General features: G+C 59.1%; 10 protein-coding genes across 16 annotated transcripts in view; 9 read left to right on the forward strand and 1 right to left on the reverse strand.

Moving 5' to 3' along the window:
* UBAP2 (ubiquitin associated protein 2) overlaps nucleotides 1-27,502 on the reverse strand; it is a 162,504-nt gene that overhangs the window by 60,830 nt on the left and 74,172 nt on the right. The window lies entirely within an intron of this gene.
* LOC136568620 (interferon-like) lies at nucleotides 880-1,455 on the forward strand. Its single transcript, XM_066568702.1, has one exon. The coding sequence runs from the start codon at nucleotides 880-882 to the stop codon at nucleotides 1,453-1,455; it is 576 nt and encodes a 191-aa protein (XP_066424799.1).
* Nucleotides 3,871-4,446, forward strand: LOC136568621 (interferon-like). Its single transcript, XM_066568703.1, has one exon. It carries the CDS (start codon nucleotides 3,871-3,873, stop codon nucleotides 4,444-4,446), a length of 576 nt encoding a protein of 191 aa, XP_066424800.1.
* LOC136568622 (interferon-like) lies at nucleotides 6,862-7,437 on the forward strand. The gene has a single exon (XM_066568704.1). It carries the CDS (start codon nucleotides 6,862-6,864, stop codon nucleotides 7,435-7,437), a length of 576 nt encoding a protein of 191 aa, XP_066424801.1.
* On the forward strand, nucleotides 9,853-10,428 carry LOC136568623 (interferon-like). The gene has a single exon (XM_066568705.1). The coding sequence runs from the start codon at nucleotides 9,853-9,855 to the stop codon at nucleotides 10,426-10,428; it is 576 nt and encodes a 191-aa protein (XP_066424802.1).
* LOC136568624 (interferon-like) lies at nucleotides 12,844-13,419 on the forward strand. Its single transcript, XM_066568706.1, has one exon. The coding sequence runs from the start codon at nucleotides 12,844-12,846 to the stop codon at nucleotides 13,417-13,419; it is 576 nt and encodes a 191-aa protein (XP_066424803.1).
* LOC136568625 (interferon-like) lies at nucleotides 15,835-16,410 on the forward strand. The gene has a single exon (XM_066568707.1). The coding sequence runs from the start codon at nucleotides 15,835-15,837 to the stop codon at nucleotides 16,408-16,410; it is 576 nt and encodes a 191-aa protein (XP_066424804.1).
* On the forward strand, nucleotides 18,826-19,401 carry LOC136568627 (interferon-like). The gene has a single exon (XM_066568708.1). It carries the CDS (start codon nucleotides 18,826-18,828, stop codon nucleotides 19,399-19,401), a length of 576 nt encoding a protein of 191 aa, XP_066424805.1.
* LOC136568628 (interferon-like) lies at nucleotides 21,817-22,392 on the forward strand. The gene has a single exon (XM_066568709.1). The coding sequence runs from the start codon at nucleotides 21,817-21,819 to the stop codon at nucleotides 22,390-22,392; it is 576 nt and encodes a 191-aa protein (XP_066424806.1).
* Nucleotides 24,808-25,383, forward strand: LOC136568629 (interferon-like). Its single transcript, XM_066568710.1, has one exon. The coding sequence runs from the start codon at nucleotides 24,808-24,810 to the stop codon at nucleotides 25,381-25,383; it is 576 nt and encodes a 191-aa protein (XP_066424807.1).

Consider the following 27,502-nt stretch of genomic DNA (forward strand, 5'->3'; position numbering starts at 1 on the left):
CTTGCCGGCCAGGGCTCTGGCAATCCCAAAACACAACCCCATTGCTTTCACGGGGGACAGTCCTCTTTGGCCCTGCGGCTGCCTCATCCACTGGGCCATGCATCTCCAAACCGGACCCTTGCTCCAGGGCCACAGCCAGCGGAGCAAGCACGACAGGAAGAGCAAAGCCCCTCCCTTGCGCCGCCTTCTTCACTGAGCCTTCCTTGCCTGCCTCCTTGCTGGCTCCTCCCAAACACAGCAGCTGGAGCGCCTGCCTCTGTGCAAGGACACACTCAGGCCTCCAAGGCCCACGTGCACACACAGCGCCTCGAACACTGCCTCTGGGCATTGACCCCAGGAGGGGAAACGCCAGCCCCCGCCCACTGACATCACCGCACATGCCTTGCAACCACAAAAGGAAAACAGTGGCTAAGATGAAAATAAAGGCAAGCCACCGAGTGAAAGGAAAAGTCACCACAGCCACCAGCAGGGCTTTGCGGGTGGAAAGCATGCTTGGCCACAAAGAGAGACTCAGTAGCACAGCACGGACCGCGCAGCTGGCCCGGCAGGTGAAGGGCAACAGCCAAGAGCCCTCTCCGCCACACCTGACAACGACGCCTCCGAGACAGAGCTTTCGCAAGGCCGGCACGCCGCTGCCACCACAATCCCCAACCACGGACACCCCGACCAAACACTTCCCCAAAACCTACACAGCCACCAGTACAGACTGGAAAGTACAGGCAGAAACTGCGGACAACCGGAAAGCGATGAAGGGAAAGCTGCCTCGCATACAAAGCCGCGCACCCGGAGCCACCCCAAGCACAGCCACCAGCAGCACCAGCCAGCCTCACCGGGCTCCTCCTGCCCAGCAGCACCCAACAGCACCCACAGAGACTCACCATGGCTGCGGCCACAGCCACACAGCCACGCCTGCCGCACGCCGCCCCGGCGCTCCTGCTCCTCCTCACCGCTCTGGCCGGCACCCTGGCCTGCCAACACCTCTGGACACACGAGGACACCTTCCCCGGCGACGCTCTCCGCCTCCTCCAGGACATGGCTGCGGTCGGCCACACGCAGCCCTGCCACCTGCCAGAGCCGCCCTTCTTCCCCGCCAGCCTGCTCCACCACAACCTGCAGCCGCACCAAGCCGCCGCCACCGCCCTGCGCATCCTGCAGCACCTCTTCCACACCCTCAGCTCCAACAGCACCCGCCAGCACTGGCCCGGCCAGGCTCGCAACCACCTCCTCAACAAGCTGCAGCACCACATCCACCACCTGGAGCAATGCCTCCCCGACAACGCCACGCCCTTCAAAGGACCACGCAACCCGCTGCTCGCCATCAACAAGTACTTCAGGGACATCCACCTCTTCCTGCACGCCCACAACCACAGCGCCTGCGCCTGGGACCACGTCCGCCTCGAAGCTCGTGCCTCTCTACTGCACCTCCACAACCTCACACGCGCCACGCGCCGCTAGCGCCAAGGCCCACCCGCCCAGCCACACCTAGGCCCCAAACCCACCTCCAACCCCACGCCTCCTCTCACCTGGGACCACACACAGGCCTGCAACAACCGCACGGCCCCCGCAGCCTTCAACTGCTGCGTCTCCAGCGATTCCGCTGCTCATACTGATACGGACCAAAGACCTTCTCCACTTATTTATTGACTTATTTATTTAGTTATTTATTTTATTTACCTATTTATTCACGTATTTATTTTTCTACCTCTTCACTTATTTGTGCCAGTCCAAATAAAGACTTATGACAAAACACTTGCCACTGCCTCTCCTCTCTCGAGCACTGCAAGCACTCTTTGCGCCAGGGGAAAGCCATCTCCGCCCAACGCCTACTCCAAGCCCTGCTGCAAACAGCCCCCGACCCCTCTTCTCAACGGCGCCTGCCCAAGCAGCAGCCCCTGTGCAAGCCCCTGTGCAAAAGCACTGCCAGCCTTTGGCCAACACCATGGAAGCACAAAAAGAAAAACACCCAAAGGCTGCTCAAGAGCACCGCTGCACCTCATCTGCTTTATCCACACCTTGCTCCATCCATCCAATCCATGCCCCTCTGACTCACAGACAACGACGTCATGCGGGACACTGTCAAGCACTTTGCACAAAGCCAGGCACACGAGGTCACTTTCCTTGCCCCTCTCCACCACTGCCGCGGAGCCCTAAGCATAGAACAGCACCAAAACTGCCAGGAATGGTGATTTTGCACTTTGGAATGCCATGCTCCCTGTTCCCAATCACCTCTTGCTTTTCCATTGGCCTTAACATAGTCTCCCGGAGAAGCAGCCTCATCTTCTTGCCTCACACAGAGCTCAGCCTGAATGCTCCGTACTTCCCACACTCTTCTCCTTTTCCCTTTCTAAAAACGGGGCTTCTACTTCCCTTCTACCGCTTCTTGGCCATTTGGACTGACAGACACCAGCTTTCAAAAACGATGCACTCTGGCCTAGCAACTCCATCTGAAAGTTCCCTCAGGACTCAGGCATTAACCTCTGCACGTGCCATGCACTCGGACACTAAGTTCAAGTTGCTAAGATGGTCTCAAAGTTGACCCTGTCCTACAGTGGCCCGGGGATCTCCATTCTGCAGGCAGGGCTCCCCGCACTTGCCACGCGCCACTTCAGCAGCGGGCCTGGAGATCGCTGACACACAAGGCTACAAACATCCACTCCCCTCCACAGCCTCTTTGCCCCAAAAGTCTCCAACCTTCAAAGCCCATGCTGTGCTCCTAGCAACCATCCAACCATTTCTCCACGAGGCCATGGCAATCGTCCCCTTGCAGATCTCTGCACAGCCCTCATTCCTCCTCACCGATCCCCAGCTTTTCTGCGCTTTTGCAAAGGCATCTGAAACTGCTGGCAAACCTTCGCTACTCAGCCGCAGAAGCCCAGGCCCTGCCGTCTTGCTCACACGTGATGTCCTCTAGACCCCCGTGCCTCTTCAGAGCCATCCCCTCCAAGGACGCCACACCTCGCACGGGCCAACGAGCCCTGAACAGGACACGCTCTTGCAGGCCAGGGCTCTGGCAATCCCAAAACACAACCCCATTGCTTTCACGGGGGACAGTCCTCTTTGGCCCTGCGGCTGCCTCATCCACTGGGCCATGCATCTCCAAACCGGACCCTTGCTCCAGGGCCACAGCCAGCGGAGCAAGCACGACAGGAAGAGCAAAGCCCCTCCCTTGCGCCGCCTTCTTCACTGAGCCTTCCTTGCCTGCCTCCTTGCTGGCTCCTCCCAAACACAGCAGCTGGAGCGCCTGCCTCTGTGCAAGGACACACTCAGGCCTCCAAGGCCCACGTGCACACACAGCGCCTCGAACACTGCCTCTGGGCATTGACCCCAGGAGGGGAAACGCCAGCCCCCGCCCACTGACATCACCGCACATGCCTTGCAACCACAAAAGGAAAACAGTGGCTAAGATGAAAATAAAGGCAAGCCACCGAGTGAAAGGAAAAGTCACCACAGCCACCAGCAGGGCTTTGCGGGTGGAAAGCATGCTTGGCCACAAAGAGAGACTCAGTAGCACAGCACGGACCGCGCAGCTGGCCCGGCAGGTGAAGGGCAACAGCCAAGAGCCCTCTCCGCCACACCTGACAACGACGCCTCCGAGACAGAGCTTTCGCAAGGCCGGCACGCCGCTGCCACCACAATCCCCAACCACGGACACCCCGACCAAACACTTCCCCAAAACCTACACAGCCACCAGTACAGACTGGAAAGTACAGGCAGAAACTGCGGACAATCGGAAAGCGATGAAGGGAAAGCTGCCTCGCATACAAAGCCGCGCACCCGGAGCCACCCCAAGCACAGCCACCAGCAGCACCAGCCAGCCTCACCGGGCTCCTCCTGCCCAGCAGCACCCAACAGCACCCACAGAGACTCACCATGGCTGCGGCCACAGCCACACAGCCACGCCTGCCGCACGCCGCCCCGGCGCTCCTGCTCCTCCTCACCGCTCTGGCCGGCACCCTGGCCTGCCAACACCTCTGGACACACGAGGACACCTTCCCCGGCGACGCTCTCCGCCTCCTCCAGGACATGGCTGCGGTCGGCCACACGCAGCCCTGCCACCTGCCAGAGCCGCCCTTCTTCCCCGCCAGCCTGCTCCACCACAACCTGCAGCCGCACCAAGCCGCCGCCACCGCCCTGCGCATCCTGCAGCACCTCTTCCACACCCTCAGCTCCAACAGCACCCGCCAGCACTGGCCCGGCCAGGCTCGCAACCACCTCCTCAACAAGCTGCAGCACCACATCCACCACCTGGAGCAATGCCTCCCCGACAACGCCACGCCCTTCAAAGGACCACGCAACCCGCTGCTCGCCATCAACAAGTACTTCAGGGACATCCACCTCTTCCTGCACGCCCACAACCACAGCGCCTGCGCCTGGGACCACGTCCGCCTCGAAGCTCGTGCCTCTCTACTGCACCTCCACAACCTCACACGCGCCACGCGCCGCTAGCGCCAAGGCCCACCCGCCCAGCCACACCTAGGCCCCAAACCCACCTCCAACCCCACGCCTCCTCTCACCTGGGACCACACACAGGCCTGCAACAACCGCACGGCCCCCGCAGCCTTCAACCGCTGCGTCTCCAGCGATTCCGCTGCTCATACTGATACGGACCAAAGACCTTCTCCACTTATTTATTGACTTATTTATTTAGTTATTTATTTTATTTACCTATTTATTCACGTATTTATTTTTCTACCTCTTCACTTATTTGTGCCAGTCCAAATAAAGACTTATGACAAAACACTTGCCACTGCCTCTCCTCTCTCGAGCACTGCAAGCACTCTTTGCGCCAGGGGAAAGCCATCTCCGCCCAACGCCTACTCCAAGCCCTGCTGCAAACAGCCCCCGACCCCTCTTCTCAACGGCGCCTGCCCAAGCAGCAGCCCCTGTGCAAGCCCCTGTGCAAAAGCACTGCCAGCCTTTGGCCAACACCATGGAAGCACAAAAAGAAAAACACCCAAAGGCTGCTCAAGAGCACCGCTGCACCTCATCTGCTTTATCCACACCTTGCTCCATCCATCCAATCCATGCCCCTCTGACTCACAGACAACGACGTCATGCGGGACACTGTCAAGCACTTTGCACAAAGCCAGGCACACGAGGTCACTTTCCTTGCCCCTCTCCACCACTGCCGCGGAGCCCTAAGCATAGAACAGCACCAAAACTGCCAGGAATGGTGATTTTGCACTTTGGAATGCCATGCTCCCTGTTCCCAATCACCTCTTGCTTTTCCATTGGCCTTAACATAGTCTCCCGGAGAAGCAGCCTCATCTTCTTGCCTCACACAGAGCTCAGCCTGAATGCTCCGTACTTCCCACACTCTTCTCCTTTTCCCTTTCTAAAAACGGGGCTTCTACTTCCCTTCTACCGCTTCTTGGCCATTTGGACTGACAGACACCAGCTTTCAAAAACGATGCACTCTGGCCTAGCAACTCCATCTGAAAGTTCCCTCAGGACTCAGGCATTAACCTCTGCACGTGCCATGCACTCGGACACTAAGTTCAAGTTGCTAAGATGGTCTCAAAGTTGACCCTGTCCTACAGTGGCCCGGGGATCTCCATTCTGCAGGCAGGGCTCCCCGCACTTGCCACGCGCCACTTCAGCAGCGGGCCTGGAGATCGCTGACACACAAGGCTACAAACATCCACTCCCCTCCACAGCCTCTTTGCCCCAAAAGTCTCCAACCTTCAAAGCCCATGCTGTGCTCCTAGCAACCATCCAACCATTTCTCCACGAGGCCATGGCAATCGTCCCCTTGCAGATCTCTGCACAGCCCTCATTCCTCCTCACCGATCCCCAGCTTTTCTGCGCTTTTGCAAAGGCATCTGAAACTGCTGGCAAACCTTCGCTACTCAGCCGCAGAAGCCCAGGCCCTGCCGTCTTGCTCACACGTGATGTCCTCTAGACCCCCGTGCCTCTTCAGAGCCATCCCCTCCAAGGACGCCACACCTCGCACGGGCCAACGAGCCCTGAACAGGACACGCTCTTGCCGGCCAGGGCTCTGGCAATCCCAAAACACAACCCCATTGCTTTCACGGGGGACAGTCCTCTTTGGCCCTGCGGCTGCCTCATCCACTGGGCCATGCATCTCCAAACCGGACCCTTGCTCCAGGGCCACAGCCAGCGGAGCAAGCACGACAGGAAGAGCAAAGCCCCTCCCTTGCGCCGCCTTCTTCACTGAGCCTTCCTTGCCTGCCTCCTTGCTGGCTCCTCCCAAACACAGCAGCTGGAGCGCCTGCCTCTGTGCAAGGACACACTCAGGCCTCCAAGGCCCACGTGCACACACAGCGCCTCGAACACTGCCTCTGGGCATTGACCCCAGGAGGGGAAACGCCAGCCCCCGCCCACTGACATCACCGCACATGCCTTGCAACCACAAAAGGAAAACAGTGGCTAAGATGAAAATAAAGGCAAGCCACCGAGTGAAAGGAAAAGTCACCACAGCCACCAGCAGGGCTTTGCGGGTGGAAAGCATGCTTGGCCACAAAGAGAGACTCAGTAGCACAGCACGGACCGCGCAGCTGGCCCGGCAGGTGAAGGGCAACAGCCAAGAGCCCTCTCCGCCACACCTGACAACGACGCCTCCGAGACAGAGCTTTCGCAAGGCCGGCACGCCGCTGCCACCACAATCCCCAACCACGGACACCCCGACCAAACACTTCCCCAAAACCTACACAGCCACCAGTACAGACTGGAAAGTACAGGCAGAAACTGCGGACAATCGGAAAGCGATGAAGGGAAAGCTGCCTCGCATACAAAGCCGCGCACCCGGAGCCACCCCAAGCACAGCCACCAGCAGCACCAGCCAGCCTCACCGGGCTCCTCCTGCCCAGCAGCACCCAACAGCACCCACAGAGACTCACCATGGCTGCGGCCACAGCCACACAGCCACGCCTGCCGCACGCCGCCCCGGCGCTCCTGCTCCTCCTCACCGCTCTGGCCGGCACCCTGGCCTGCCAACACCTCTGGACACACGAGGACACCTTCCCCGGCGACGCTCTCCGCCTCCTCCAGGACATGGCTGCTGTCGGCCACACGCAGCCCTGCCACCTGCCAGAGCCGCCCTTCTTCCCCGCCAGCCTGCTCCACCACAACCTGCAGCCGCACCAAGCCGCCGCCACCGCCCTGCGCATCCTGCAGCACCTCTTCCACACCCTCAGCTCCAACAGCACCCGCCAGCACTGGCCCGGCCAGGCTCGCAACCACCTCCTCAACAAGCTGCAGCACCACATCCACCACCTGGAGCAATGCCTCCCCGACAACGCCACGCCCTTCAAAGGACCACGCAACCCGCTGCTCGCCATCAACAAGTACTTCAGGGACATCCACCTCTTCCTGCACGCCCACAACCACAGCGCCTGCGCCTGGGACCACGTCCGCCTCGAAGCTCGTGCCTCTCTACTGCACCTCCACAACCTCACACGCGCCACGCGCCGCTAGCGCCAAGGCCCACCCGCCCAGCCACACCTAGGCCCCAAACCCACCTCCAACCCCACGCCTCCTCTCACCTGGGACCACACACAGGCCTGCAACAACCGCACGGCCCCCGCAGCCTTCAACCGCTGCGTCTCCAGCGATTCCGCTGCTCATACTGATACGGACCAAAGACCTTCTCCACTTATTTATTGACTTAATTATTTAGTTATTTATTTTATTTACCTATTTATTCACGTATTTATTTTTCTACCTCTTCACTTATTTGTGCCAGTCCAAATAAAGACTTATGACAAAACACTTGCCACTGCCTCTCCTCTCTCGAGCACTGCAAGCACTCTTTGCGCCAGGGGAAAGCCATCTCCGCCCAACGCCTACTCCAAGCCCTGCTGCAAACAGCCCCTGACCCCTCTTCTCAACGGCGCCTGCCCAAGCAGCAGCCCCTGTGCAAGCCCCTGTGCAAAAGCACTGCCAGCCTTTGGCCAACACCATGGAAGCACAAAAAGAAAAACACCCAAAGGCTGCTCAAGAGCACCGCTGCACCTCATCTGCTTTATCCACACCTTGCTCCATCCATCCAATCCATGCCCCTCTGACTCACAGACAACGACGTCATGCGGGACACTGTCAAGCACTTTGCACAAAGCCAGGCACACGAGGTCACTTTCCTTGCCCCTCTCCACCACTGCCGCGGAGCCCTAAGCATAGAACAGCACCAAAACTGCCAGGAATGGTGATTTTGCACTTTGGAATGCCATGCTCCCTGTTCCCAATCACCTCTTGCTTTTCCATTGGCCTTAACATAGTCTCCCGGAGAAGCAGCCTCATCTTCTTGCCTCACACAGAGCTCAGCCTGAATGCTCCGTACTTCCCACACTCTTCTCCTTTTCCCTTTCTAAAAACGGGGCTTCTACTTCCCTTCTACCGCTTCTTGGCCATTTGGACTGACAGACACCAGCTTTCAAAAACGATGCACTCTGGCCTAGCAACTCCATCTGAAAGTTCCCTCAGGACTCAGGCATTAACCTCTGCACGTGCCATGCACTCGGACACTAAGTTCAAGTTGCTAAGATGGTCTCAAAGTTGACCCTGTCCTACAGTGGCCCGGGGATCTCCATTCTGCAGGCAGGGCTCCCCGCACTTGCCACGCGCCACTTCAGCAGCGGGCCTGGAGATCGCTGACACACAAGGCTACAAACATCCACTCCCCTCCACAGCCTCTTTGCCCCAAAAGTCTCCAACCTTCAAAGCCCATGCTGTGCTCCTAGCAACCATCCAACCATTTCTCCACGAGGCCATGGCAATCGTCCCCTTGCAGATCTCTGCACAGCCCTCATTCCTCCTCACCGACCCCCAGCTTTTCTGCGCTTTTGCAAAGGCATCTGAAACTGCTGGCAAACCTTCGCTACTCAGCCGCAGAAGCCCAGGCCCTGCCGTCTTGCTCACACGTGATGTCCTCTAGACCCCCGTGCCTCTTCAGAGCCATCCCCTCCAAGGACGCCACACCTCGCACGGGCCAACGAGCCCTGAACAGGACACGCTCTTGCCGGCCAGGGCTCTGGCAATCCCAAAACACAACCCCATTGCTTTCACGGGGGACAGTCCTCTTTGGCCCTGCGGCTGCCTCATCCACTGGGCCATGCATCTCCAAACCGGACCCTTGCTCCAGGGCCACAGCCAGCGGAGCAAGCACGACAGGAAGAGCAAAGCCCCTCCCTTGCGCCGCCTTCTTCACTGAGCCTTCCTTGCCTGCCTCCTTGCTGGCTCCTCCCAAACACAGCAGCTGGAGCGCCTGCCTCTGTGCAAGGACACACTCAGGCCTCCAAGGCCCACGTGCACACACAGCGCCTCGAACACTGCCTCTGGGCATTGACCCCAGGAGGGGAAACGCCAGCCCCCGCCCACTGACATCACCGCACATGCCTTGCAACCACAAAAGGAAAACAGTGGCTAAGATGAAAATAAAGGCAAGCCACCGAGTGAAAGGAAAAGTCACCACAGCCACCAGCAGGGCTTTGCGGGTGGAAAGCATGCTTGGCCACAAAGAGAGACTCAGTAGCACAGCACGGACCGCGCAGCTGGCCCGGCAGGTGAAGGGCAACAGCCAAGAGCCCTCTCCGCCACACCTGACAACGACGCCTCCGAGACAGAGCTTTCGCAAGGCCGGCACGCCGCTGCCACCACAATCCCCAACCACGGACACCCCGACCAAACACTTCCCCAAAACCTACACAGCCACCAGTACAGACTGGAAAGTACAGGCAGAAACTGCGGACAATCGGAAAGCGATGAAGGGAAAGCTGCCTCGCATACAAAGCCGCGCACCCGGAGCCACCCCAAGCACAGCCACCAGCAGCACCAGCCAGCCTCACCGGGCTCCTCCTGCCCAGCAGCACCCAACAGCACCCACAGAGACTCACCATGGCTGCGGCCACAGCCGCACAGCCACGCCTGCCGCACGCCGCCCCGGCGCTCCTGCTCCTCCTCACCGCTCTGGCCGGCACCCTGGCCTGCCAACACCTCTGGACACACGAGGACACCTTCCCCGGCGACGCTCTCCGCCTCCTCCAGGACATGGCTGCGGTCGGCCACACGCAGCCCTGCCACCTGCCAGAGCCGCCCTTCTTCCCCGCCAGCCTGCTCCACCACAACCTGCAGCCGCACCAAGCCGCCGCCACCGCCCTGCGCATCCTGCAGCACCTCTTCCACACCCTCAGCTCCAACAGCACCCGCCAGCACTGGCCCGGCCAGGCTCGCAACCACCTCCTCAACAAGCTGCAGCACCACATCCACCACCTGGAGCAATGCCTCCCCGACAACGCCACGCCCTTCAAAGGACCACGCAACCCGCTGCTCGCCATCAACAAGTACTTCAGGGACATCCACCTCTTCCTGCACGCCCACAACCACAGCGCCTGCGCCTGGGACCACGTCCGCCTCGAAGCTCGTGCCTCTCTACTGCACCTCCACAACCTCACACGCGCCACGCGCCGCTAGCGCCAAGGCCCACCCGCCCAGCCACACCTAGGCCCCAAACCCACCTCCAACCCCACGCCTCCTCTCACCTGGGACCACACACAGGCCTGCAACAACCGCACGGCCCCCGCAGCCTTCAACCGCTGCGTCTCCAGCGATTCCGCTGCTCATACTGATACGGACCAAAGACCTTCTCCACTTATTTATTGACTTAATTATTTAGTTATTTATTTTATTTACCTATTTATTCACGTATTTATTTTTCTACCTCTTCACTTATTTGTGCCAGTCCAAATAAAGACTTATGACAAAACACTTGCCACTGCCTCTCCTCTCTCGAGCACTGCAAGCACTCTTTGCGCCAGGGGAAAGCCATCTCCGCCCAACGCCTACTCCAAGCCCTGCTGCAAACAGCCCCCGACCCCTCTTCTCAACGGCGCCTGCCCAAGCAGCAGCCCCTGTGCAAGCCCCTGTGCAAAAGCACTGCCAGCCTTTGGCCAACACCATGGAAGCACAAAAAGAAAAACACCCAAAGGCTGCTCAAGAGCACCGCTGCACCTCATCTGCTTTATCCACACCTTGCTCCATCCATCCAATCCATGCCCCTCTGACTCACAGACAACGACGTCATGCGGGACACTGTCAAGCACTTTGCACAAAGCCAGGCACACGAGGTCACTTTCCTTGCCCCTCTCCACCACTGCCGCGGAGCCCTAAGCATAGAACAGCACCAAAACTGCCAGGAATGGTGATTTTGCACTTTGGAATGCCATGCTCCCTGTTCCCAATCACCTCTTGCTTTTCCATTGGCCTTAACATAGTCTCCCGGAGAAGCAGCCTCATCTTCTTGCCTCACACAGAGCTCAGCCTGAATGCTCCGTACTTCCCACACTCTTCTCCTTTTCCCTTTCTAAAAACGGGGCTTCTACTTCCCTTCTACCGCTTCTTGGCCATTTGGACTGACAGACACCAGCTTTCAAAAACGATGCACTCTGGCCTAGCAACTCCATCTGAAAGTTCCCTCAGGACTCAGGCATTAACCTCTGCACGTGCCATGCACTCGGACACTAAGTTCAAGTTGCTAAGATGGTCTCAAAGTTGACCCTGTCCTACAGTGGCCCGGGGATCTCCATTCTGCAGGCAGGGCTCCCCGCACTTGCCACGCGCCACTTCAGCAGCGGGCCTGGAGATCGCTGACACACAAGGCTACAAACATCCACTCCCCTCCACAGCCTCTTTGCCCCAAAAGTCTCCAACCTTCAAAGCCCATGCTGTGCTCCTAGCAACCATCCAACCATTTCTCCACGAGGCCATGGCAATCGTCCCCTTGCAGATCTCTGCACAGCCCTCATTCCTCCTCACCGACCCCCAGCTTTTCTGCGCTTTTGCAAAGGCATCTGAAACTGCTGGCAAACCTTCGCTACTCAGCCGCAGAAGCCCAGGCCCTGCCGTCTTGCTCACACGTGATGTCCTCTAGACCCCCGTGCCTCTTCAGAGCCATCCCCTCCAAGGACGCCACACCTCGCACGGGCCAACGAGCCCTGAACAGGACACGCTCTTGCCGGCCAGGGCTCTGGCAATCCCAAAACACAACCCCATTGCTTTCACGGGGGACAGTCCTCTTTGGCCCTGCGGCTGCCTCATCCACTGGGCCATGCATCTCCAAACCGGACCCTTGCTCCAGGGCCACAGCCAGCGGAGCAAGCACGACAGGAAGAGCAAAGCCCCTCCCTTGCGCCGCCTTCTTCACTGAGCCTTCCTTGCCTGCCTCCTTGCTGGCTCCTCCCAAACACAGCAGCTGGAGCGCCTGCCTCTGTGCAAGGACACACTCAGGCCTCCAAGGCCCACGTGCACACACAGCGCCTCGAACACTGCCTCTGGGCATTGACCCCAGGAGGGGAAACGCCAGCCCCCGCCCACTGACATCACCGCACATGCCTTGCAACCACAAAAGGAAAACAGTGGCTAAGATGAAAATAAAGGCAAGCCACCGAGTGAAAGGAAAAGTCACCACAGCCACCAGCAGGGCTTTGCGGGTGGAAAGCATGCTTGGCCACAAAGAGAGACTCAGTAGCACAGCACGGACCGCGCAGCTGGCCCGGCAGGTGAAGGGCAACAGCCAAGAGCCCTCTCCGCCACACCTGACAACGACGCCTCCGAGACAGAGCTTTCGCAAGGCCGGCACGCCGCTGCCACCACAATCCCCAACCACGGACACCCCGACCAAACACTTCCCCAAAACCTACACAGCCACCAGTACAGACTGGAAAGTACAGGCAGAAACTGCGGACAATCGGAAAGCGATGAAGGGAAAGCTGCCTCGCATACAAAGCCGCGCACCCGGAGCCACCCCAAGCACAGCCACCAGCAGCACCAGCCAGCCTCACCGGGCTCCTCCTGCCCAGCAGCACCCAACAGCACCCACAGAGACTCACCATGGCTGCGGCCACAGCCGCACAGCCACGCCTGCCGCACGCCGCCCCGGCGCTCCTGCTCCTCCTCACCGCTCTGGCCGGCACCCTGGCCTGCCAACACCTCTGGACACACGAGGACACCTTCCCCGGCGACGCTCTCCGCCTCCTCCAGGACATGGCTGCGGTCGGCCACACGCAGCCCTGCCACCTGCCAGAGCCGCCCTTCTTCCCCGCCAGCCTGCTCCACCACAACCTGCAGCCGCACCAAGCCGCCGCCACCGCCCTGCGCATCCTGCAGCACCTCTTCCACACCCTCAGCTCCAACAGCACCCGCCAGCACTGGCCCGGCCAGGCTCGCAACCACCTCCTCAACAAGCTGCAGCACCACATCCACCACCTGGAGCAATGCCTCCCCGACAACGCCACGCCCTTCAAAGGACCACGCAACCCGCTGCTCGCCATCAACAAGTACTTCAGGGACATCCACCTCTTCCTGCACGCCCACAACCACAGCGCCTGCGCCTGGGACCACGTCCGCCTCGAAGCTCGTGCCTCTCTACTGCACCTCCACAACCTCACACGCGCCACGCGCCGCTAGCGCCAAGGCCCACCCGCCCAGCCACACCTAGGCCCCAAACCCACCTCCAACCCCACGCCTCCTCTCACCTGGGACCACACACAGGCCTGCAACAACCGCACGGCCCCCGCAGCCTTCAACCGCTGCGTCTCCAGCGATTCCGCTGCTCATACTGATACGGACCAAAGACCTTCTCCACTTATTTATTGACTTAATTATTTAGTTATTTATTTTATTTACCTATTTATTCACGTATTTATTTTTCTACCTCTTCACTTATTTGTGCCAGTCCAAATAAAGACTTATGACAAAACACTTGCCACTGCCTCTCCTCTCTCGAGCACTGCAAGCACTCTTTGCGCCAGGGGAAAGCCATCTCCGCCCAACGCCTACTCCAAGCCCTGCTGCAAACAGCCCCCGACCCCTCTTCTCAACGGCGCCTGCCCAAGCAGCAGCCCCTGTGCAAGCCCCTGTGCAAAAGCACTGCCAGCCTTTGGCCAACACCATGGAAGCACAAAAAGAAAAACACCCAAAGGCTGCTCAAGAGCACCGCTGCACCTCATCTGCTTTATCCACACCTTGCTCCATCCATCCAATCCATGCCCCTCTGACTCACAGACAACGACGTCATGCGGGACACTGTCAAGCACTTTGCACAAAGCCAGGCACACGAGGTCACTTTCCTTGCCCCTCTCCACCACTGCCGCGGAGCCCTAAGCATAGAACAGCACCAAAACTGCCAGGAATGGTGATTTTGCACTTTGGAATGCCATGCTCCCTGTTCCCAATCACCTCTTGCTTTTCCATTGGCCTTAACATAGTCTCCCGGAGAAGCAGCCTCATCTTCTTGCCTCACACAGAGCTCAGCCTGAATGCTCCGTACTTCCCACACTCTTCTCCTTTTCCCTTTCTAAAAACGGGGCTTCTACTTCCCTTCTACCGCTTCTTGGCCATTTGGACTGACAGACACCAGCTTTCAAAAACGATGCACTCTGGCCTAGCAACTCCATCTGAAAGTTCCCTCAGGACTCAGGCATTAACCTCTGCACGTGCCATGCACTCGGACACTAAGTTCAAGTTGCTAAGATGGTCTCAAAGTTGACCCTGTCCTACAGTGGCCCGGGGATCTCCATTCTGCAGGCAGGGCTCCCCGCACTTGCCACGCGCCACTTCAGCAGCGGGCCTGGAGATCGCTGACACACAAGGCTACAAACATCCACTCCCCTCCACAGCCTCTTTGCCCCAAAAGTCTCCAACCTTCAAAGCCCATGCTGTGCTCCTAGCAACCATCCAACCATTTCTCCACGAGGCCATGGCAATCGTCCCCTTGCAGATCTCTGCACAGCCCTCATTCCTCCTCACCGATCCCCAGCTTTTCTGCGCTTTTGCAAAGGCATCTGAAACTGCTGGCAAACCTTCGCTACTCAGCCGCAGAAGCCCAGGCCCTGCCGTCTTGCTCACACGTGATGTCCTCTAGACCCCCGTGCCTCTTCAGAGCCATCCCCTCCAAGGACGCCACACCTCGCACGGGCCAACGAGCCCTGAACAGGACACGCTCTTGCCGGCCAGGGCTCTGGCAATCCCAAAACACAACCCCATTGCTTTCACGGGGGACAGTCCTCTTTGGCCCTGCGGCTGCCTCATCCACTGGGCCATGCATCTCCAAACCGGACCCTTGCTCCAGGGCCACAGCCAGCGGAGCAAGCACGACAGGAAGAGCAAAGCCCCTCCCTTGCGCCGCCTTCTTCACTGAGCCTTCCTTGCCTGCCTCCTTGCTGGCTCCTCCCAAACACAGCAGCTGGAGCGCCTGCCTCTGTGCAAGGACACACTCAGGCCTCCAAGGCCCACGTGCACACACAGCGCCTCGAACACTGCCTCTGGGCATTGACCCCAGGAGGGGAAACGCCAGCCCCCGCCCACTGACATCACCGCACATGCCTTGCAACCACAAAAGGAAAACAGTGGCTAAGATGAAAATAAAGGCAAGCCACCGAGTGAAAGGAAAAGTCACCACAGCCACCAGCAGGGCTTTGCGGGTGGAAAGCATGCTTGGCCACAAAGAGAGACTCAGTAGCACAGCACGGACCGCGCAGCTGGCCCGGCAGGTGAAGGGCAACAGCCAAGAGCCCTCTCCGCCACACCTGACAACGACGCCTCCGAGACAGAGCTTTCGCAAGGCCGGCACGCCGCTGCCACCACAATCCCCAACCACGGACACCCCGACCAAACACTTCCCCAAAACCTACACAGCCACCAGTACAGACTGGAAAGTACAGGCAGAAACTGCGGACAATCGGAAAGCGATGAAGGGAAAGCTGCCTCGCATACAAAGCCGCGCACCCGGAGCCACCCCAAGCACAGCCACCAGCAGCACCAGCCAGCCTCACCGGGCTCCTCCTGCCCAGCAGCACCCAACAGCACCCACAGAGACTCACCATGGCTGCGGCCACAGCCACACAGCCACGCCTGCCGCACGCCGCCCCGGCGCTCCTGCTCCTCCTCACCGCTCTGGCCGGCACCCTGGCCTGCCAACACCTCTGGACACACGAGGACACCTTCCCCGGCGACGCTCTCCGCCTCCTCCAGGACATGGCTGCTGTCGGCCACACGCAGCCCTGCCACCTGCCAGAGCCGCCCTTCTTCCCCGCCAGCCTGCTCCACCACAACCTGCAGCCGCACCAAGCCGCCGCCACCGCCCTGCGCATCCTGCAGCACCTCTTCCACACCCTCAGCTCCAACAGCACCCGCCAGCACTGGCCCGGCCAGGCTCGCAACCACCTCCTCAACAAGCTGCAGCACCACATCCACCACCTGGAGCAATGCCTCCCCGACAACGCCACGCCCTTCAAAGGACCACGCAACCCGCTGCTCGCCATCAACAAGTACTTCAGGGACATCCACCTCTTCCTGCACGCCCACAACCACAGCGCCTGCGCCTGGGACCACGTCCGCCTCGAAGCTCGTGCCTCTCTACTGCACCTCCACAACCTCACACGCGCCACGCGCCGCTAGCGCCAAGGCCCACCCGCCCAGCCACACCTAGGCCCCAAACCCACCTCCAACCCCACGCCTCCTCTCACCTGGGACCACACACAGGCCTGCAACAACCGCACGGCCCCCGCAGCCTTCAACCGCTGCGTCTCCAGCGATTCCGCTGCTCATACTGATACGGACCAAAGACCTTCTCCACTTATTTATTGACTTAATTATTTAGTTATTTATTTTATTTACCTATTTATTCACGTATTTATTTTTCTACCTCTTCACTTATTTGTGCCAGTCCAAATAAAGACTTATGACAAAACACTTGCCACTGCCTCTCCTCTCTCGAGCACTGCAAGCACTCTTTGCGCCAGGGGAAAGCCATCTCCGCCCAACGCCTACTCCAAGCCCTGCTGCAAACAGCCCCTGACCCCTCTTCTCAACGGCGCCTGCCCAAGCAGCAGCCCCTGTGCAAGCCCCTGTGCAAAAGCACTGCCAGCCTTTGGCCAACACCATGGAAGCACAAAAAGAAAAACACCCAAAGGCTGCTCAAGAGCACCGCTGCACCTCATCTGCTTTATCCACACCTTGCTCCATCCATCCAATCCATGCCCCTCTGACTCACAGACAACGACGTCATGCGGGACACTGTCAAGCACTTTGCACAAAGCCAGGCACACGAGGTCACTTTCCTTGCCCCTCTCCACCACTGCCGCGGAGCCCTAAGCATAGAACAGCACCAAAACTGCCAGGAATGGTGATTTTGCACTTTGGAATGCCATGCTCCCTGTTCCCAATCACCTCTTGCTTTTCCATTGGCCTTAACATAGTCTCCCGGAGAAGCAGCCTCATCTTCTTGCCTCACACAGAGCTCAGCCTGAATGCTCCGTACTTCCCACACTCTTCTCCTTTTCCCTTTCTAAAAACGGGGCTTCTACTTCCCTTCTACCGCTTCTTGGCCATTTGGACTGACAGACACCAGCTTTCAAAAACGATGCACTCTGGCCTAGCAACTCCATCTGAAAGTTCCCTCAGGACTCAGGCATTAACCTCTGCACGTGCCATGCACTCGGACACTAAGTTCAAGTTGCTAAGATGGTCTCAAAGTTGACCCTGTCCTACAGTGGCCCGGGGATCTCCATTCTGCAGGCAGGGCTCCCCGCACTTGCCACGCGCCACTTCAGCAGCGGGCCTGGAGATCGCTGACACACAAGGCTACAAACATCCACTCCCCTCCACAGCCTCTTTGCCCCAAAAGTCTCCAACCTTCAAAGCCCATGCTGTGCTCCTAGCAACCATCCAACCATTTCTCCACGAGGCCATGGCAATCGTCCCCTTGCAGATCTCTGCACAGCCCTCATTCCTCCTCACCGACCCCCAGCTTTTCTGCGCTTTTGCAAAGGCATCTGAAACTGCTGGCAAACCTTCGCTACTCAGCCGCAGAAGCCCAGGCCCTGCCGTCTTGCTCACACGTGATGTCCTCTAGACCCCCGTGCCTCTTCAGAGCCATCCCCTCCAAGGACGCCACACCTCGCACGGGCCAACGAGCCCTGAACAGGACACGCTCTTGCCGGCCAGGGCTCTGGCAATCCCAAAACACAACCCCATTGCTTTCACGGGGGACAGTCCTCTTTGGCCCTGCGGCTGCCTCATCCACTGGGCCATGCATCTCCAAACCGGACCCTTGCTCCAGGGCCACAGCCAACGGAGCAAGTACGACAGGAAGAGCAAAGCCCCTCCCTTGCGCCGCCTTCTTCACTGAGCCTTCCTTGCCTGCCTCCTTGCTGGCTCCTCCCAAACACAGCAGCTGGAGCGCCTGCCTCTGTGCAAGGACACACTCAGGCCTCCAAGGCCCACGTGCACACACAGCGCCTCGAACACTGCCTCTGGGCATTGACCCCAGGAGGGGAAACGCCAGCCCCCGCCCACTGACATCACCGCACATGCCTTGCAACCACAAAAGGAAAACAGTGGCTAAGATGAAAATAAAGGCAAGCCACCGAGTGAAAGGAAAAGTCACCACAGCCACCAGCAGGGCTTTGCGGGTGGAAAGCATGCTTGGCCACAAAGAGAGACTCAGTAGCACAGCACGGACCGCGCAGCTGGCCCGGCAGGTGAAGGGCAACAGCCAAGAGCCCTCTCCGCCACACCTGACAACGACGCCTCCGAGACAGAGCTTTCGCAAGGCCGGCACGCCGCTGCCACCACAATCCCCAACCACGGACACCCCGACCAAACACTTCCCCAAAACCTACACAGCCACCAGTACAGACTGGAAAGTACAGGCAGAAACTGCGGACAATCGGAAAGCGATGAAGGGAAAGCTGCCTCGCATACAAAGCCGCGCACCCGGAGCCACCCCAAGCACAGCCACCAGCAGCACCAGCCAGCCTCACCGGGCTCCTCCTGCCCAGCAGCACCCAACAGCACCCACAGAGACTCACCATGGCTGCGGCCACAGCCGCACAGCCACGCCTGCCGCACGCCGCCCCGGCGCTCCTGCTCCTCCTCACCGCTCTGGCCGGCACCCTGGCCTGCCAACACCTCTGGACACACGAGGACACCTTCCCCGGCGACGCTCTCCGCCTCCTCCAGGACATGGCTGCGGTCGGCCACACGCAGCCCTGCCACCTGCCAGAGCCGCCCTTCTTCCCCGCCAGCCTGCTCCACCACAACCTGCAGCCGCACCAAGCCGCCGCCACCGCCCTGCGCATCCTGCAGCACCTCTTCCACACCCTCAGCTCCAACAGCACCCGCCAGCACTGGCCCGGCCAGGCTCGCAACCACCTCCTCAACAAGCTGCAGCACCACATCCACCACCTGGAGCAATGCCTCCCCGACAACGCCACGCCCTTCAAAGGACCACGCAACCCGCTGCTCGCCATCAACAAGTACTTCAGGGACATCCACCTCTTCCTGCACGCCCACAACCACAGCGCCTGCGCCTGGGACCACGTCCGCCTCGAAGCTCGTGCCTCTCTACTGCACCTCCACAACCTCACACGCGCCACGCGCCGCTAGCGCCAAGGCCCACCCGCCCAGCCACACCTAGGCCCCAAACCCACCTCCAACCCCACGCCTCCTCTCACCTGGGACCACACACAGGCCTGCAACAACCGCACGGCCCCCGCAGCCTTCAACCGCTGCGTCTCCAGCGATTCCGCTGCTCATACTGATACGGACCAAAGACCTTCTCCACTTATTTATTGACTTAATTATTTAGTTATTTATTTTATTTACCTATTTATTCACGTATTTATTTTTCTACCTCTTCACTTATTTGTGCCAGTCCAAATAAAGACTTATGACAAAACACTTGCCACTGCCTCTCCTCTCTCGAGCACTGCAAGCACTCTTTGCGCCAGGGGAAAGCCATCTCCGCCCAACGCCTACTCCAAGCCCTGCTGCAAACAGCCCCCGACCCCTCTTCTCAACGGCGCCTGCCCAAGCAGCAGCCCCTGTGCAAGCCCCTGTGCAAAAGCACTGCCAGCCTTTGGCCAACACCATGGAAGCACAAAAAGAAAAACACCCAAAGGCTGCTCAAGAGCACCGCTGCACCTCATCTGCTTTATCCACACCTTGCTCCATCCATCCAATCCATGCCCCTCTGACTCACAGACAACGACGTCATGCGGGACACTGTCAAGCACTTTGCACAAAGCCAGGCACACGAGGTCACTTTCCTTGCCCCTCTCCACCACTGCCGCGGAGCCCTAAGCATAGAACAGCACCAAAACTGCCAGGAATGGTGATTTTGCACTTTGGAATGCCATGCTCCCTGTTCCCAATCACCTCTTGCTTTTCCATTGGCCTTAACATAGTCTCCCGGAGAAGCAGCCTCATCTTCTTGCCTCACACAGAGCTCAGCCTGAATGCTCCGTACTTCCCACACTCTTCTCCTTTTCCCTTTCTAAAAACGGGGCTTCTACTTCCCTTCTACCGCTTCTTGGCCATTTGGACTGACAGACACCAGCTTTCAAAAACGATGCACTCTGGCCTAGCAACTCCATCTGAAAGTTCCCTCAGGACTCAGGCATTAACCTCTGCACGTGCCATGCACTCGGACACTAAGTTCAAGTTGCTAAGATGGTCTCAAAGTTGACCCTGTCCTACAGTGGCCCGGGGATCTCCATTCTGCAGGCAGGGCTCCCCGCACTTGCCACGCGCCACTTCAGCAGCGGGCCTGGAGATCGCTGACACACAAGGCTACAAACATCCACTCCCCTCCACAGCCTCTTTGCCCCAAAAGTCTCCAACCTTCAAAGCCCATGCTGTGCTCCTAGCAACCATCCAACCATTTCTCCACGAGGCCATGGCAATCGTCCCCTTGCAGATCTCTGCACAGCCCTCATTCCTCCTCACCGATCCCCAGCTTTTCTGCGCTTTTGCAAAGGCATCTGAAACTGCTGGCAAACCTTCGCTACTCAGCCGCAGAAGCCCAGGCCCTGCCGTCTTGCTCACACGTGATGTCCTCTAGACCCCCGTGCCTCTTCAGAGCCATCCCCTCCAAGGACGCCACACCTCGCACGGGCCAACGAGCCCTGAACAGGACATGCTCTTGCCGGCCAGGGCTCTGGCAATCCCAAAACACAACCCCATTGCTTTCACGGGGGACAGTCCTCTTTGGCCCTGCGGCTGCCTCATCCACTGGGCCATGCATCTCCAAACCGGACCCTTGCTCCAGGGCCACAGCCAGCGGAGCAAGCACGACAGGAAGAGCAAAGCCCCTCCCTTGCGCCGCCTTCTTCACTGAGCCTTCCTTGCCTGCCTCCTTGCTGGCTCCTCCCAAACACAGCAGCTGGAGCGCCTGCCTCTGTGCAAGGACACACTCAGGCCTCCAAGGCCCACGTGCACACACAGCGCCTCGAACACTGCCTCTGGGCATTGACCCCAGGAGGGGAAACGCCAGCCCCCGCCCACTGACATCACCGCACATGCCTTGCAACCACAAAAGGAAAACAGTGGCTAAGATGAAAATAAAGGCAAGCCACCGAGTGAAAGGAAAAGTCACCACAGCCACCAGCAGGGCTTTGCGGGTGGAAAGCATGCTTGGCCACAAAGAGAGACTCAGTAGCACAGCACGGACCGCGCAGCTGGCCCGGCAGGTGAAGGGCAACAGCCAAGAGCCCTCTCCGCCACACCTGACAACGACGCCTCCGAGACAGAGCTTTCGCAAGGCCGGCACGCCGCTGCCACCACAATCCCCAACCACGGACACCCCGACCAAACACTTCCCCAAAACCTACACAGCCACCAGTACAGACTGGAAAGTACAGGCAGAAACTGCGGACAATCGGAAAGCGATGAAGGGAAAGCTGCCTCGCATACAAAGCCGCGCACCCGGAGCCACCCCAAGCACAGCCACCAGCAGCACCAGCCAGCCTCACCAGGCTCCTCCTGCCCAGCAGCACCCAACAGCACCCACAGAGACTCACCATGGCTGCGGCCACAGCCACACAGCCACGCCTGCCGCACACCGCCCCGGCGCTCCTGCTCCTCCTCACCGCTCTGGCCGGCACCCTGGCCTGCCAACACCTCTGGACACACGAGGACACCTTCCCCGGCGACGCTCTCCGCCTCCTCCAGGACATGGCTGCTGTCGGCCACACGCAGCCCTGCCACCTGCCAGAGCCGCCCTTCTTCCCCGCCAGCCTGCTCCACCACAACCTGCAGCCGCACCAAGCCGCCGCCACCGCCCTGCGCATCCTGCAGCACCTCTTCCACACCCTCAGCTCCAACAGCACCCGCCAGCACTGGCCCGGCCAGGCTCGCAACCACCTCCTCAACAAGCTGCAGCACCACATCCACCACCTGGAGCAATGCCTCCCCGACAACGCCACGCCCTTCAAAGGACCACGCAACCCGCTGCTCGCCATCAACAAGTACTTCAGGGACATCCACCTCTTCCTGCACGCCCACAACCACAGCGCCTGCGCCTGGGACCACGTCCGCCTCGAAGCTCGTGCCTCTCTACTGCACCTCCACAACCTCACACGCGCCACGCGCCGCTAGCGCCAAGGCCCACCCGCCCAGCCACACCTAGGCCCCAAACCCACCTCCAACCCCACGCCTCCTCTCACCTGGGACCACACACAGGCCTGCAACAACCGCACGGCCCCCGCAGCCTTCAACCGCTGCGTCTCCAGCGATTCCGCTGCTCATACTGATACGGACCAAAGACCTTCTCCACTTATTTATTGACTTAATTATTTAGTTATTTATTTTATTTACCTATTTATTCACGTATTTATTTTTCTACCTCTTCACTTATTTGTGCCAGTCCAAATAAAGACTTATGACAAAACACTTGCCACTGCCTCTCCTCTCTCGAGCACTGCAAGCACTCTTTGCGCCAGGGGAAAGCCATCTCCGCCCAACGCCTACTCCAAGCCCTGCTGCAAACAGCCCCCGACCCCTCTTCTCAACGGCGCCTGCCCAAGCAGCAGCCCCTGTGCAAGCCCCTGTGCAAAAGCACTGCCAGCCTTTGGCCAACACCATGGAAGCACAAAAAGAAAAACACCCAAAGGCTGCTCAAGAGCACCGCTGCACCTCATCTGCTTTATCCACACCTTGCTCCATCCATCCAATCCATGCCCCTCTGACTCACAGACAACGACGTCATGCGGGACACTGTCAAGCACTTTGCACAAAGCCAGGCACACGAGGTCACTTTCCTTGCCCCTCTCCACCACTGCCGCGGAGCCCTAAGCATAGAACAGCACCAAAACTGCCAGGAATGGTGATTTTGCACTTTGGAATGCCATGCTCCCTGTTCCCAATCACCTCTTGCTTTTCCATTGGCCTTAACATAGTCTCCCGGAGAAGCAGCCTCATCTTCTTGCCTCACACAGAGCTCAGCCTGAATGCTCCGTACTTCCCACACTCTTCTCCTTTTCCCTTTCTAAAAACGGGGCTTCTACTTCCCTTCTACCGCTTCTTGGCCATTTGGACTGACAGACACCAGCTTTCAAAAACGATGCACTCTGGCCTAGCAACTCCATCTGAAAGTTCCCTCAGGACTCAGGCATTAACCTCTGCACGTGCCATGCACTCGGACACTAAGTTCAAGTTGCTAAGATGGTCTCAAAGTTGACCCTGTCCTACAGTGGCCCGGGGATCTCCATTCTGCAGGCAGGGCTCCCCGCACTTGCCACGCGCCACTTCAGCAGCGGGCCTGGAGATCGCTGACACACAAGGCTACAAACATCCACTCCCCTCCACAGCCTCTTTGCCCCAAAAGTCTCCAACCTTCAAAGCCCATGCTGTGCTCCTAGCAACCATCCAACCATTTCTCCACGAGGCCATGGCAATCGTCCCCTTGCAGATCTCTGCACAGCCCTCATTCCTCCTCACCGATCCCCAGCTTTTCTGCGCTTTTGCAAAGGCATCTGAAACTGCTGGCAAACCTTCGCTACTCAGCCGCAGAAGCCCAGGCCCTGCCGTCTTGCTCACACGTGATGTCCTCTAGACCCCCGTGCCTCTTCAGAGCCATCCCCTCCAAGGACGCCACACCTCGCACGGGCCAACGAGCCCTGAACAGGACACGCTCTTGCCGGCCAGGGCTCTGGCAATCCCAAAACACAACCCCATTGCTTTCACGGGGGACAGTCCTCTTTGGCCCTGCGGCTGCCTCATCCACTGGGCCATGCATCTCCAAACCGGACCCTTGCTCCAGGGCCACAGCCAGCGGAGCAAGCACGACAGGAAGAGCAAAGCCCCTCCCTTGCGCCGCCTTCTTCACTGAGCCTTCCTTGCCTGCCTCCTTGCTGGCTCCTCCCAAACACAGCAGCTGGAGCGCCTGCCTCTGTGCAAGGACACACTCAGGCCTCCAAGGCCCACGTGCACACACAGCGCCTCGAACACTGCCTCTGGGCATTGACCCCAGGAGGGGAAACGCCAGCCCCCGCCCACTGACATCACCGCACATGCCTTGCAACCACAAAAGGAAAACAGTAGCTAAGATGATAATAAAGGCAAGCCACCGAGTGAAAGGAAAAGTCACCACAGCCACCAGCAGGGCTTTGCGGGTGGAAAGCATGCTTGGCCACAAAGAGAGACTCAGTAGCACAGCACGGACCGCGCAGCTGGCCCGGCAGGTGAAGGGCAACAGCCAAGAGCCCTCTCCGCCACACCTGACAACGACGCCTCCGAGACAGAGCTTTCGCAAGGCCGGCACGCCGCTGCCACCACAATCCCCAACCACGGACACCCCGACCAAACACTTCCCCAAAACCTACACAGCCACCAGTACAGACTGGAAAGTACAGGCAGAAACTGCGGACAATCGGAAAGCGATGAAGGGAAAGCTGCCTCGCATACAAAGCCGCGCACCCGGAGCCACCCCAAGCACAGCCACCAGCAGCACCAGCCAGCCTCACCGGGCTCCTCCTGCCCAGCAGCACCCAACAGCACCCACAGAGACTCACCATGGCTGCGGCCACAGCCACACAGCCACGCCTGCCGCACGCCGCCCCGGCGCTCCTGCTCCTCCTCACCGCTCTGGCCGGCACCCTGGCCTGCCAACACCTCTGGACACACGAGGACACCTTCCCCGGCGACGCTCTCCGCCTCCTCCAGGACATGGCTGCGGTCGGCCACACGCAGCCCTGCCACCTGCCAGAGCCGCCCTTCTTCCCCGCCAGCCTGCTCCACCACAACCTGCAGCCGCACCAAGCCGCCGCCACCGCCCTGCGCATCCTGCAGCACCTCTTCCACACCCTCAGCTCCAACAGCACCCGCCAGCACTGGCCCGGCCAGGCTCGCAACCACCTCCTCAACAAGCTGCAGCACCACATCCACCACCTGGAGCAATGCCTCCCCGACAACGCCACGCCCTTCAAAGGACCACGCAACCCGCTGCTCGCCATCAACAAGTACTTCAGGGACATCCACCTCTTCCTGCACGCCCACAACCACAGCGCCTGCGCCTGGGACCACGTCCGCCTCGAAGCTCGTGCCTCTCTACTGCACCTCCACAACCTCACACGCGCCACGCGCCGCTAGCGCCAAGGCCCACCCGCCCAGCCACACCTAGGCCCCAAACCCACCTCCAACCCCACGCCTCCTCTCACCTGGGACCACACACAGGCCTGCAACAACCGCACGGCCCCCGCAGCCTTCAACCGCTGCGTCTCCAGCGATTCCGCTGCTCATACTGATACGGACCAAAGACCTTCTCCACTTATTTATTGACTTATTTATTTAGTTATTTATTTTATTTACCTATTTATTCACGTATTTATTTTTCTACCTCTTCACTTATTTGTGCCAGTCCAAATAAAGACTTATGACAAAACACTTGCCACTGCCTCTCCTCTCTCGAGCACTGCAAGCACTCTTTGCGCCAGGGGAAAGCCATCTCCGCCCAACGCCTACTCCAAGCCCTGCTGCAAACAGCCCCTGACCCCTCTTCTCAACGGCGCCTGCCCAAGCAGCAGCCCCTGTGCAAGCCCCTGTGCAAAAGCACTGCCAGCCTTTGGCCAACACCATGGAAGCACAAAAAGAAAAACACCCAAAGGCTGCTCAAGAGCACCGCTGCACCTCATCTGCTTTATCCACACCTTGCTCCATCCATCCAATCCATGCCCCTCTGACTCACAGACAACGACGTCATGCGGGACACTGTCAAGCACTTTGCACAAAGCCAGGCACACGAGGTCACTTTCCTTGCCCCTCTCCACCACTGCCGCGGAGCCCTAAGCATAGAACAGCACCAAAACTGCCAGGAATGGTGATTTTGCACTTTGGAATGCCATGCTCCCTGTTCCCAATCACCTCTTGCTTTTCCATTGGCCTTAACATAGTCTCCCGGAGAAGCAGCCTCATCTTCTTGCCTCACACAGAGCTCAGCCTGAATGCTCCGTACTTCCCACACTCTTCTCCTTTTCCCTTTCTAAAAACGGGGCTTCTACTTCCCTTCTACCGCTTCTTGGCCATTTGGACTGACAGACACCAGCTTTCAAAAACGATGCACTCTGGCCTAGCAACTCCATCTGAAAGTTCCCTCAGGACTCAGGCATTAACCTCTGCACGTGCCATGCACTCGGACACTAAGTTCAAGTTGCTAAGATGGTCTCAAAGTTGACCCTGTCCTACAGTGGCCCGGGGATCTCCATTCTGCAGGCAGGGCTCCCCGCACTTGCCACGCGCCACTTCAGCAGCGGGCCTGGAGATCGCTGACACACAAGGCTACAAACATCCACTCCCCTCCACAGCCTCTTTGCCCCAAAAGTCTCCAACCTTCAAAGCCCATGCTGTGCTCCTAGCAACCATCCAACCATTTCTCCACGAGGCCATGGCAATCGTCCCCTTGCAGATCTCTGCACAGCCCTCATTCCTCCTCACCGATCCCCAGCTTTTCTGCGCTTTTGCAAAGGCATCTGAAACTGCTGGCAAACCTTCACTACTCAGCCGCAGAAGCCCAGGCCCTGCCGTCTTGCTCACACGTGATGTCCTCTAGACCCCCGTGCCTCTTCAGAGCCATCCCCTCCAAGGACGCCACACCTCACACGGGCCAACGAGCCCTGAACAGGACACGGTCTTGCAGGCCAGGGCTCTGGCAATCCCAAAACACAACCCCATTGCTTTCACGGGGGACAGTCCTCTTTGGCCCTGCGGCTGCCTCATCCACTGGGCCATGCATCTCCAAACCGGACCCTTGCTCCAGGGCCACAGCCAGCGGAGCAAGCATGACAGGAAGAGCAAAGCCCCTCCCTTGCGCCGCCTTCTTCACTGAGCCTTCCTTGCCTGCCTCCTTGCTGGCTCCTCCCAAACACAGCAGCTGGAGCGCCTGCCTCTGTGCAAGGACACACTCAGGCCTCCAAGGCCCACGTGCACACACAGCGCCTCGAACACTGCCTCTGGGCATTGACCCCAGGAGGGGAAACGCCAGCCCCCGCCCACTGACATCACCGCACATGCCTTGCAACCACAAAAGGAAAACAGTGGCTAAGATGAAAATAAAGGCAAGCCACCGAGTGAAAGGAAAAGTCACCACAGCCACCAGCAGGGCTTTGCGGGTGGAAAGCATGCTTGGCCACAAAGAGAGACTCAGTAGCACAGCACGGACCGCGCAGCTGGCCCGGCAGGTGAAGGGCAACAGCCAAGAGCCCTCTCCGCCACA

Source organism: Molothrus aeneus, chromosome Z, assembly GCF_037042795.1.
Source record: "Molothrus aeneus isolate 106 chromosome Z, BPBGC_Maene_1.0, whole genome shotgun sequence".
NCBI classification, from domain to species: Eukaryota; Metazoa; Chordata; class Aves; order Passeriformes; family Icteridae; genus Molothrus; species Molothrus aeneus.

Excerpts from the sequence above, each read along its gene's own strand:
- LOC136568622 (XM_066568704.1), top strand. The coding sequence starts at position 6,862 with ATGGCTGCGGCCACAGCCACACAGCCACGCCTGCCGCACGCCGCCCCG.
- LOC136568627 (XM_066568708.1), top strand. The coding sequence starts at position 18,826 with ATGGCTGCGGCCACAGCCGCACAGCCACGCCTGCCGCACGCCGCCCCG.
- LOC136568620 (XM_066568702.1), top strand. The coding sequence starts at position 880 with ATGGCTGCGGCCACAGCCACACAGCCACGCCTGCCGCACGCCGCCCCG.
- LOC136568625 (XM_066568707.1), top strand. The coding sequence starts at position 15,835 with ATGGCTGCGGCCACAGCCACACAGCCACGCCTGCCGCACGCCGCCCCG.
- LOC136568624 (XM_066568706.1), top strand. The coding sequence starts at position 12,844 with ATGGCTGCGGCCACAGCCGCACAGCCACGCCTGCCGCACGCCGCCCCG.
- LOC136568628 (XM_066568709.1), top strand. The coding sequence starts at position 21,817 with ATGGCTGCGGCCACAGCCACACAGCCACGCCTGCCGCACACCGCCCCG.
- LOC136568629 (XM_066568710.1), top strand. The coding sequence starts at position 24,808 with ATGGCTGCGGCCACAGCCACACAGCCACGCCTGCCGCACGCCGCCCCG.
- LOC136568623 (XM_066568705.1), top strand. The coding sequence starts at position 9,853 with ATGGCTGCGGCCACAGCCGCACAGCCACGCCTGCCGCACGCCGCCCCG.
- LOC136568621 (XM_066568703.1), top strand. The coding sequence starts at position 3,871 with ATGGCTGCGGCCACAGCCACACAGCCACGCCTGCCGCACGCCGCCCCG.